The sequence below is a fragment of the Equus quagga genome, chromosome 1, assembly GCF_021613505.1.
Source record: "Equus quagga isolate Etosha38 chromosome 1, UCLA_HA_Equagga_1.0, whole genome shotgun sequence".
NCBI classification, from domain to species: Eukaryota; Metazoa; Chordata; class Mammalia; order Perissodactyla; family Equidae; genus Equus; species Equus quagga.
Window position 1 is genome coordinate 114973784 of NC_060267.1, and position 12368 is coordinate 114986151.

Consider the following 12368-nt stretch of genomic DNA (forward strand, 5'->3'; position numbering starts at 1 on the left):
GAAAGATTATTACTAAGTGCTGATACTGAGGAAAGATTAATGGAAGAATTGAGAGCAGAGTTTCTTTAGACCTCCTACATGACCGTGGCTTCTCATATGTACCACCAAATGGTTGACCAGAATGGTTATATCAAAGATGTTTATAGACCATCCAATTTAACTCATCTTCAACAGCCCTGAGGATTACTTATTTGTAATCTGTGCCAATATTAAGGAAAGCAGTACCGTTAAAATGAGTACCATTTTTTATTCAGAGTGTCTAATATTCACTTAGAATTGGGTGACTTTAGATATGACGTGTCTAGTACGCGGCCTGATAAGCAATGTCTACTTTCCCTTCATATGTTGACATTTGAGACTATGCATGTGTTTAGAACTAGGTATATATAATGAGGGATTTTGCTCCATATTATACAAAACTAAGAAACAATGTTTCTCAAGATGAAATATGTTTCCTTATTTGCCAAGGTTACCAGCAGTGCACAGTATTATTTGCTGTCCTCCCCAAGACTACAGAGGAGATAGCATTTCATCAGGTTTGGGGAAAGTCTTCTTGTCATTACTATGTTTTGGGACCACAAACTCTTTCATTTGAAAGTGGTTGGTTCTTTTCCTTCATCGCCAAGGTTGGTTTTATTCCTAAGTGAAGGAAATTAAAGAAATACCTTGCAGTCATCACAGGTTCCCCCCAAAATCATAATCTAGGACATTGCAGGCAAGAGAGGCATGCTGCTAGCACAGTGATTATCAAATCGGGCACAGGAATTCATTGATGGGTGATGATATTAATATAGTAGTTTACATCTAGCATTTAAAAAATAGAAGAGGATAAAGCGAATTGGATGGAGTAGACTAGAATAGAAAAGAATATTATGATTCAGCCTGTATAAGGATTAATATTATTTCACGAAACTTTTTATCAGTTGTATGTGAATGTGTCCATGCACACACTGTGTCTACAATAAATCATGGTAAAACGTGAATTTCTAATCTTGAGTCAAATGAAAAATAATTTGAGAAATTATTTAATTATTCAGTTTAGGCAACTCTGAGACTCCCCCCACTCCCACGCCATAGTTCCAGACACAGTTTTGGGAATGGTCATCCTCTGTCCTGCCTCCCTGGGTCTCCGAACCTACCCCACAACCCAGCTTCATTCCCCTCAGTGGTCTAGAAACATAGAAGCAGGATCTTTGACTGCAGAAAGAAGTGGGAAGAGGGAATGAGATGGTATTTTATGTCCTGGGACGTTTACGAACACAATGCTTGCTTCTGCTTATTGAGGTGTGGGCAGGAGAAGATTATGCCCTTTTGTACTTTATGCAATTACAGCTGCAAAAATACTACAAAATGCAGTCACCAGCTAGTGTGACTTCTTAATAGCTTCTCCATTACAACGAATTTAAAATACAGATTCTTTATTGTATAATTATTTTTTCATAGAAACAATGGCCTTGAACTAGAGTTTGATACGAAACATTCTTTCTGAAATACATGAAGGGAATCATGCCTGGGCCCTAAAAAGCCTTGACCCAATCTCCTTGTTAAAAAATAGAAACCACAAATATAATAATCTCTATTAAATCCTTTGCAAGAAGTGTGCTGAAGAAATGTTTTTAAAAGACTTGATTAATGAAGTGTTTTCAATTCAATATGATTTGTGAGAACCTTGCAGATTTGCACATTTCAAAGATGTTCAATGAAAGTCGGTATAATAGAATGTGGAGATGTAAGTGTTTTTTCTTTTCAAATAAATGAGCCGTGGATTGTGTACTCCTGGGTGTATTGTACACATTGCACACTGCCTCTAACAATAGCGTTGTAACTTCTTTTTATCATGCGGAATTGCTATTAAACTATCTAGCAAGAAAGGTATAATTATGGACTGAGAATAATGGAAAGATGTCAGGGAGGTTCAAAATACTAGACCTCACATTCATAGAAAGACAGTAACACAAATTGAAATAAACAAGGCCATAAAGTATTATGAAAACATTTTAATCTACAAAGACTTCAACTCATCTCCTCTAAGCATTTTTTCCCCCAAAACACATTGTTTCCTGCAATATAACTGTAAATTGGTTAACCGTTTCATTCAATTGTAAAGAATATTTCAAAAATCAGAAATACAGCCCTTGGATTGAAAGTGTCAAGATAAAATATTGGGCATCCTCATAAGTACTTCCGAGTTCCCTGCTCTTACTCAACTATAGTACACATAGATCATAGCTTGCATCAAAATTTGTGATTAGTTTACTACAGTAAAGTGCTGACATTAAGATATTTAACATTAAGCGCGAGCATCATGTCCATCTCTGCGTATGGGTGTGAGCATTTTTGTCTTCCTTCAGTCAGGTTGCAATGAAAGGAAAAATGAAATTCTTGGTAAAAAATTGTCATGCTTTGAAAAGACTCTGCCACCCCAGGGGAGGAGTATTTTTTTTACTCGAACATTTATTTCTCACACCTGTAAAGCTTAAACAGCCCCTTTCAATCCTTATTTCCTAATTATTGAATACTGCTTCCCATGCAGTTTCTCTATTTCTGTTTATGGACAAAACATGAAATAAAAATTGAACAAATCATGTAGTAAACTATTAATTTCGCAATTTAAAGGATTTTTATCTCATCATATAGGTCTCTCTTATGCTAACCATCACACTGCAGGTGTGTGCCACACCTCAGCACTTTTTCCTTTAAGCTAATTGTTTTATAACCTTTCCAGATGTGCGGAACAGATAAATTAGTTATTCCTGGTAAGCGTTTTATTTTCCTTTCTCATCTTAAGTAAGCTATATTGTCTTTTCCCTTTTTTCCAGCATGTTGGTTATAGTACATTCCCCTGCAGGTGGCAAAAATGCAGTAGAGGTTTATTTTCTAACACATGATGTTTTGAGTTATGTCTGTAACTTATGAGACACTACCTCATGGTGTGTAGACAGCCACATAGCTCCCAGCATTCATTTTTCCTCACCTGACAATTTCCATGTCAAAAAGGAAGAGAAGCAATGTCAGCATTTTCGTCTTCTTTTTTTCTTTTCAAATCAAGGTAGAGACTCTTTCCTAGAAGCTCCTAGCAGATTTCCCCTTACCTCTTGTTATGGGTTGAATTGTGTCCCCTCAAAATTTGTGTGTTGATGTCCTAATCCCCAGGACCTCAGAATGTGACCTTACTTGGCCATAGGGTCCTTGCAGGTGTGAGTAGTTAAGATGACGTTATTAAGGTGGGACCCAGTCCTTTATGACTGGTATCCTTCTAAAATGGGGAAATTTGGACACAGAGACATGCATAAAAGTAAGATGACGTGAAGAGACACAGGGAGAAGATGGCCAAGGAGACAGGCCTGGAGCAGATCCTTCACCTCACAACTCTCTGAAGAAACCAACCCTACCCACACCTTGATTTGAGACTTCCAGCCTCCAGAACTGTGAGACAATAACTCTGTTGATTAAACAACCCAGTTGTTATGTTATGGCAAACCTAACGAACTAACACACCCCTCTTTGGCTGTTACTGGTCTCATAACCCAGTCTCCCCTGCTCCTCAGTCAAGAACTACAAAGAGTTCGGGGAAGGTAATATATCTGGTATTTCAGTATCTCTGGTGAAAGACAGACTCTGAAGGCAAGAAGAAGAATGGGCATGCGCTGGTGGATAGACAGCCGACAATGTGTGCCACAGCTTGTCTTTCACATGCTGCATGGGTCTGGCATTCAAATATTTGTTAAATAAATGCATTATCTTAAAATTGAATTCTTTATCCTTCCTTGACTTTGGAAAAGTATAAATGGAATTTTGTTTTGGTCATTCCTTATTGTGTTTTTGCATTTTTTAGGTTTAAACCACCAATGCCAAAAAAAAAAATGATGATACCCCACTGCTACAAAATGTTTTCATCTTTAATTTTTTGTTCTCCCTGTAGAATAGTAGGACCTAGAAAAAGATCTCATCGGTGGCATATTCTCTTACTTTCTCTGACCCAGGGTAGAGCTCCTTCTGTTTGAGCATGACACCTTGTAAGAATGTTGACTCTTCCTTTCTAGGTCCCCCTGCTCTTAAACTCTGCCTTAAATAGCGCTTCCCACCCCAGCTCCCTTTTTGGATTTACCCTCCTCATTTCAGAATATCCTCCAGTTTTATGCCATGTAAATCAGCAAGGGAAAATAGGGTATGCTTTTCTCCTCTGTAGGAATTTCAGAGAGAACATCCTAGTCTTTTAGGAATTTCATTTCTTTTAGTAAAAGTAATGCAGCTGCCTGGAATCCTTTGTCTATTTCTCTTTGTCCATCTTCATAAAGGTTGTATATAGTATGACTGTTAGAATTGATTGGCCACGGTTTGATCTTTTACGTGACATTACCTTAGGAGCTCATAAAGCTTGTACTTACATCCAAAGGCAGTTATTCCTAGTAGCCTGTGGGTGTTCAGGGGGGAGAAAAACACCACCTCAGGATTGGAGGTTTGGACTTATTAGTCCTCTTCGGAAATGTTATATGCCCTTTATTTTAGGTTGTAAACTTAAAACGGAGCTTTGGAACCGGGCTAGCATATCGAAAAAATGCCCCTGTCACAAAAAGTAAAGTTTAGCATCAATCTAAATGTTACATTGAATCCATTTAGTTAGGCCAGAGGTCTCCTTTTCTTTTCAGTCAAGCTACTTTTTGCTGTTTATGAATGTCTGTGTGAATAGTTAAGGTTCTGTGTTTCTGAGGACCAAACTTCGTTTTGAAGAAAATGTTGGATAATTTCTTTTAGATTAGCAAAGACTTCCGAATCTATTCCTTTTAAGTTTATATTGCTAGCAAGAGACTAGAACATTATACCCCAGCACCTCTCATCACCTGTTTCATTCTGGTGAAGCAAGATTGAGTGGCCTTTGTCTCTTTTCTGAGTGTGAAGCTTGGATCGGCCTGTCATGTTTGATTATTAATTTGTACTTACATTTTAAGAGTCATTGGAGGCTCCCGAATGGCTGCTGTGGGTCTGAAAAGCCTTTAGGAGCCCTAAATTTCAGAAATGGTGGATATATGCCTCACAGGCTGTTAACTCCAGTGTCATCAGGAAATATTGAAGTTGAAAAAGCAAGCTGATGGTGAATTTTCGCCTTTGACCATATTTAGAACAGTGTAGTTGAATGAAAAGGGAAACAAACCAAGAATGTGAGCCCTGGGGTCTGATCCCAGGTCTCTCACCAAAATGCTGTGTTTCCATGGTTCGGTTATTTAACCTATCTGTGCTTCATTTCTGCTGGGGAGGCCAAACAGTGTACAAGGTGAGAACATAAGCTCTGGAGTGAAAGTCTTAGCTTTATCAATCACCAGCTGTATGATAGTATCTGCCTTATACAGAGTTATGGTGAGAATTCCTTCATTCCTCTTAATCATTCATTCACCAGACAAATATTGATTTTCTGCCACATTCTAGGAGTTGGGAATACAGCAATGAATTAGAAACAAATAAATAACAAACACATATAAACATGTATAATGTTTATATATAGTGAGATACAGTGAGATGTGCTTTGGTATGTCTGTGACTGATGGAAGTGAGGGGTGAGTAATAACTTAGAGGGTGGAAAGGGCAGGCACATTTAAGCTGAGCAGATAACATTTATGCTGCATTCTGAATGACAAAAAGAAACTGGAGTGCAAGAATAAGGAGGTGAGCCCAAAGGTGACAAGAAGTTCAGCTGGTCAGAGAGGCAAAGACAAGGACAGTGGCATGGCTGGATGTCAGAGATTAGGGGATGGGGTTGAAGGAAGCCTGGGAATAAAGGTGAGGGATGTGAATGGCTTAATATGGTGCCTGCACATAAATGTTAGCAAATTAGCTATTATTATTGTCCTCTCAAAAGGGTCTCACGAAAAAAATGCTGCTAGTTCTTGAACACCTTTATGTAAAATTAATAGCGGTCCCTAGAGAAGAGCATCATTTGGGATTTGACTTTCATTAGATTATGATGCAATGGATATTTGAGTTTTCATTGTGGTCACTTGTAAGAGATTTCTAAAAACATCTCTTTGGTCCCTTTCATTAGAATCACCCCCTTCTTTTCTTGACCTAATTTTCCTTCTATCCATTTCCCTCCCCAGTGTATCTGTCATTTTCACATTGTGTTAATATACTATTGCTTTGAAGCTTTATATACATCAGAGTTTTTCAGAAAAATGATACTATACCATCTCATCTGTAATTAAAATATACGTCACCCAAAGTAAATTAAAAGCTATTATACTAGAAAAATGCTATGAAAAATCCACCATATTTGCAAATATTTACAAACAGACATCAGAAGTATTTTCAACCTTGTCAGATAATAAATTCAAATTAGTGAAACTTACTATTGTTTTTTAAAAAATTTTATTGAGGGAGAAAAACATCAACAAGTGACAACATTGTTTCTTTTTGATTAAGGGTGTTAGTCGCTACTTCAAAATCCGTTTCTGCTTGAGGTTGTCCTTTTTCCACAAAGGAAGGAGAAGTCTTTTTCTTGTGGCATTTTCTTCTTAGAGGTAAATAAAAGACAAGGGAGAATAGCAAGCTGCTTTCTTAAAACCTGGTAGGCAATAGTAAAGGTTGGCTGTTTGATGATGTTGCAGTGGTAAGATGCCTGGAATTCCCTAGACTTCATGGTTTGAGCACACAGTCCCCAGACTCCCTGCATTTCTAACACCATTTGCAAATTCTGGCTTGATAATTTGCTAGAAGAACTGACAGGAGTCCCTGAAAGCTATTATACTCATGTTTGTGGTTTATTATAGGGAAAAGATATCTGCCAAAATCAGCCAAAGGAAGAGACACATAGGGCACAATCTGGAGAGGTCCAAAATGCTAAGCTTTTTGTGTCCTCAGGATGTGTTACCCTCTTGGCTTTGAGGTGTAGCCATACACAAGGAGTACTGCCAACCAGGGAAGCTTGCTAAGCCTCAGTGTCCAGAGTTTTTATTGAGGCTTCATTACCTGGTCATGAGTGACTGATTGCACACCAGGTTGAGCTCCATCTCCATGTCAACTGATATCATGTGACCCAAATCTCTCACTTTCAGTCACATGGTTGGTCTTTCTGATATGGCCAGCTCCCGTCCAAGACTATTAGTTGTGGCCGGTCCCACCCTCAGATCCAGTATGGCCAGTCCCCACCCTAAACAAAGATATTCTAGCAGTGTGACAGATTACCACGCAGATGCTGAGGGCAAAAGCCAGACCAAGGACAAGGCGAAATTCTTAGTGCAAAAGAGAAGAGGGTGTCACTGCATAGATTCTGGAATCAGATGTTCTAGAGGGTGTTGCTGCTTGAACTTGCTCACGTCACCTAACCCCTCTTAGACTCAGCACTTCTCTTGTGTACGCTGGGAATAATTACAGTATTGTCTCAACGAGCTTTCTGAAGATTAAAAGATAGGGGCACATAGGATTCCCATGGTAGCTTTAGCTGCTGCTGTTTTCATCATTTCAAGGATTATTTTTAATATTGTGTTATTATTCTTGTTACGGTAAGTATTTTTATTAATGTTATCACTACTTGAAGTAGCCAAGGTGTAAGTTCATGGTTTCTGGGCCTTTTTGGGTACTTTCCCATCTCGTTTGCTTTGTCTGACTATTCATGGACTCTCTTCGTCACTTAGTCTGTTTCTTCTTTCTCCGCTTCGATAGGAACTCCTCTGCAATTTTACTGAGAATTCCAAGAGTAAAGAGCTTTTTTCCCCCTATGTTTTTGTTTGTTTTTAGAAATGCTCTGGCAGTGATTATACAACCGCGGTAGCATAAACATTTGGTGATGACATCATCTCATTCCCTTTTGAATTCATAGTACAAAGAGAGATTTGGGGGGTTTTTTGTGTGTATATGGAAATTCTTCTCAGAGAATGTTCAAGTTCTCTTAACCAAAGTAAAAACACTTTTTAAAGGACACTTGTTCAATGCTGTATTCTTCTCTTCAATTTGCTAGTAATGAAATAGACGTCTCACCACGTAGTAAATGTTTTTAGTTCAAAATGGCAAAATTACATTGCCAACCTTCAGATTTGCATGGCTGGCAGGTTTTATGAAAAAGGTAATACTCAGGTATTCATCTGGTCTTGTATTCAGCCTTAGTTTTGCAAAGAGTCTTCTGACAGAAAGATTTCCTGTAATAGATTATTCACCCATGAAAACTTAAGTCTGGTATATGTTATAGAAAGTAATTACAGCAGGCTTATTTGTAGTTTTAAGTAATCTTATTAACATGCAAATGCTTTTTATACCAACTTACATTCTCTTAGAAGTGATAGTAGCTGTTAAGAACAGTTTAACTGATGCTCATAAACAAAGCAGTGCCTACAGAGCATTCTGCTCTGTGGACAAGGGAAGCAATGCCTGGTTTTTCTTCCTTTTTTTTAAAGAGCAGATACTAGTTGCTTGTTTTTCTTCCTTGATTCTAGAATGCAGCCTTTACAGTACCTTTTACTTATTATGATTATTTTTTGGATGTCTCCCACCCGTATAGGTGAGCTTCTCTTACAAGGCCCTGTGTTTATCAGAGAGCCCAGCAACAGCATTTTTCCTGTTGGCTCAGAGGATAAAAAAGTAACTTTAAATTGTGAAGCAAGAGGCAACCCTTCACCTCATTACAGGTACAGTGGAAAGTCTGAAAATCCAAATGAAGAAAAAATGATGAGACAATTGTGAATTTTTTTTTCTTCAATATAGTTATGCCAGCAGTAAGAAATAATTCATGAACCTATAGTCCTATGCTATATTCAGCAGATCCAATACATAAACATTTGGATCCAGACCATATGTATTGGCTTGATTATTTACTTTACAGTAAGATTTCATGATTAAAGATAAACACAGTAGAATCTCTTAAGCAATGTCTTTCATTGATTTATAGTGCGATTTAATTTATAACTTGGCTTTTAATATATAAACATGTACTCATGGGGGGATAAAATTAAATGTGTTCTAAAGGTATTTGCAAATCATAGTTTTAAAGAAGATGTTTCAGCATCTATTACACTTCCTTTCCTGTTTTTACTGGGTGTGTGTTTGAAGGTTCATTAAAGATAGAAGAATAAAATACTTTCTGTCTAAAGTCATTTTAATTTTTCTTGAAAAGAAAAATATATTTATTAGATTTTTTCATGTAACAGTGTATATTTTCCAGATTATATGAATAATACTTGTTCACTGAAAACCTTCAAACATCACAGAAAGGTATAAAGAAATAGAAAAAAAATCTAAACTCTCGTCACCTTAGGATAAAGATATTACTATTTTGGGGATGATGGTGGATTGTTTGGATGAGATGGATATTTATTAAAACAGAAAATTAACAGTTTTATTAAATAACACAAAATTAGCAGTTTTTATTCTTGTGTGTGTTAGGAGACACACTTTAACGAAGAAATGAATTATTTATGAATAGCATATCCTACTTTCATAAAAGTGGCTATGAGAAGGTGCTGGAGGCATCTTGAAAACAACGTGTTCTTTTAAGTACTGTGAACATTTGTCTCAAAAACTGTTTACAATATTGGTTTGCTTGGTAAAACCTTTTTTATAACCTGCAGAGCAAGCAGACTTTAGCCTATATTAATAAAATTCTAAATGTTTGCAATAGTAATGTAGATCTTTTTCAACTTGTATTGTTCTCTTAACCCATGTAAATAATAGAGGCCAACAGTCGTTGTTAAATTGGGTCAGCATTGGGTTTGAAGGTAGACCTTCGTATTTTTGCATCTGGAAGTAATCAAGGTCAGTCTCTTTCAGCAATATTCGTCAGCATGTGTTTTGAGCACGTATGGTGTACTTTCAGCAAAATAAACATGATTCCAGATTACTGCTCAGAATCAGCAGAGACGATAAAAAGTTTTCTCTGCCTCTTCCTCTCCCTACAGAAATTAGAAAAGTATAATATATGATTGAAAATACAAAAACCTGTATTTTATGAACTATATTTTATGAGTACTTTATGAACTAGCTCATAAAATTCCACTTTTTGTATTTTCAATCATATATGCAATTAATCAGACTTAAGCACATGTAACATCTGGAAATATTTTCTTCTTTTGGGGAAAGATGAGCAGATCAACTTAACAAGACATTATCTTGGAAATATTTTTTTCCAGCACTTTCTTAGGACATTCTAATACTTTTTAAATTAGCATCTGTTTGTTTCTCCCTGAAATGGAAGATTATCCTTTAGACATGACTGTAAATATCATAAAGAATCCATGTGAATGACTCATGTGTGGGCTGTTTTTCTGTTGTCAGTAAAGTTGTATTTCCTGGCATTTATCTTAGGAATAATTTGATGATAAATGTGTTCAGCTGAAAAATTGTCAAGATACAAGATTTAGTCATACTAACGTGCACTTCTAAGTGAATAAATTAATTATGTTTGTAAAGTTTTATCAAATATCAAGAAGTATTGAGTTTAGAAATCCAGAAATAGCCTTTTGTCGTAATTATTTCATTGTATACCAGGTATTTATTGTAATGCCAAAGAGCCTGTATTTAAACATATTGATAACATGTATGAAATGTTGATGAAAAAGTGCTGTCATTTGCACAGTACTTCTTATGTCTTACTATATGTCCCGGGATGTTATATTTTAAAATTTAAACAAAATCTGTAACTGAGACTAGGAGATGTGTGGCTTAAATTGATTTATCAGTTTTAAGTCTGATGAATAAAGACATTTAGCATGCTAGGTATTGTTTTAAAATATTTTTTTGTAGCCAAAAAAAGCAGACACTTTCATGATAGCTGTAAAGATTGTCTGAAGTTAAGACTTTGAACCAATATAAAATTTCACTTAAATTGAAGGTTTATAGTCCCTAGAAATCAAGATCTTAAAAAAGCACAAGGAACCTCGTTTCATTGTGAAAATGTTAGGCTTTCCTATAACAAGCAATAGCTCCCTGTTACTCATGTTATCTGCATAAGAAATAAGTTGTGCCAATGGAGTAAATAGGAATATAAAATAATGTGGGTTCTAATTATAACTTTATCTACTTAGAGAGCACCTTCATTTATGGCCTGATTTTTTTTTTCCCATAGCTTTTAACTTTAACAGTTAACCAGGTACTATTCTATGTTATTCTTTAAATGATTCAGAAGAAAATATGTTTGCTTATTCTTTTTTTTTTTTACTATCCTTTAAAAATTACAGATAAGTAGTATGAATATGTAATAACATTGAGGACATAAAGAAAGGATATGAGGATTTCTTTACATGAAGTCAGAGAAAGGATATGTTTTTGTAAGTATTTATAAATATAAGCAAATAGATAGGAAGGTAGGTAGATAGGTAGGAGGGAAGGTAGATAGGTAGGTACATAGATAGGTGGATGGATGGACGGATGGACAGATGGATGGTCAGCTAAGGAGGAAAATTAGGGGCCCATGTGAAACCACAAGTTAAAGAGAATACAAACATGTTCCCCAAATTCAGAATAAAGTTTAAGCATCTTATAAATGAATGTCCTTTGAAAGCCCAGAGCCTGTCTTGGAGACTGAAGCAAAATCATCTAATGAGAGATTTTGTCTGTGTTATTATCCCATTGGGTAAAAAGAATTCTTAATTGGCCATATTAGAAATCCAAAAGTTCAGAAATTCTCAAGAGAAATTACTTGTCTTAGGGTTTAATTGAGAATTTTCTTCTTTCTTTTGCATCTCCCCGCCTGAGCCCCAAAGCCTGCATTTAAAGGTTAATCAGTATTCAGTCTCATTGTAATTGCTGATGATGCTGAAAGAGGTTACCCTGCGGAAGTATTAATAACTTTTTTTAGATAGGAAGGATTTTCTCTGACTTTTCATAGGGTTAGAAATGCCCACAATTTGCTAATATGAAAGAACTCAAGTAGAAGGATCTTTGGTCACTTGTACTGATGCCATTTAGCATTTAAAAGGACCACATGTTTGGGCCAGACTCGGGTAAAATATACCAGTGCCAGTAGGGACCAGGCAAATAACAAAACTAAAAGAGATGAGTCTGCCTTAAGAATATATAGACACATTGAATAATGACTGGAAACTATCTACCACTCAGCCACAAGCCCAGCACGTGGCCATGACTGCTTCTCAGCACTGGCCACTTGTTACTATTGGAGAATCTTGGTGTAATATTACAAAAGCTTTTCAAGAGAGGTTTAAAATTCAGATATTTTCTTTTTTGGAATCTCTCTACTTGTGTTAACTCCTCTGCTTTTCTTTTTAAACATAATGTAAGCCAAAGAAAATAAGTCTTAAAGCTAAATGTGGGTCACATAGACTTTGCATTTTCAATGTTTAGTCTAGCTCAAGACTTAAGAGCTGTGCTGTTCAATATGGTAGCCAGTAGCCAAATGTGGCCCTGTAAATTTAAATCATTTAAATTAAAAA

General features: G+C 36.2%; 1 protein-coding gene across 3 annotated transcripts in view; it reads left to right on the plus strand.

Annotated features, from left to right (window-relative positions):
• The window catches only part of CNTN3 (contactin 3), a 317071-nt gene that overhangs the window by 96031 nt on the left and 208672 nt on the right, over nt 1-12368 (plus strand). For all 3 annotated transcript variants that reach the window (XM_046675345.1, XM_046675355.1, XM_046675364.1), the window contains exon 3: nt 8486-8612. In XM_046675345.1, the coding sequence (XP_046531301.1) occupies nt 8486-8612 (127 nt within the window). The remainder of the gene's footprint in view (nt 1-8485; nt 8613-12368) is intronic.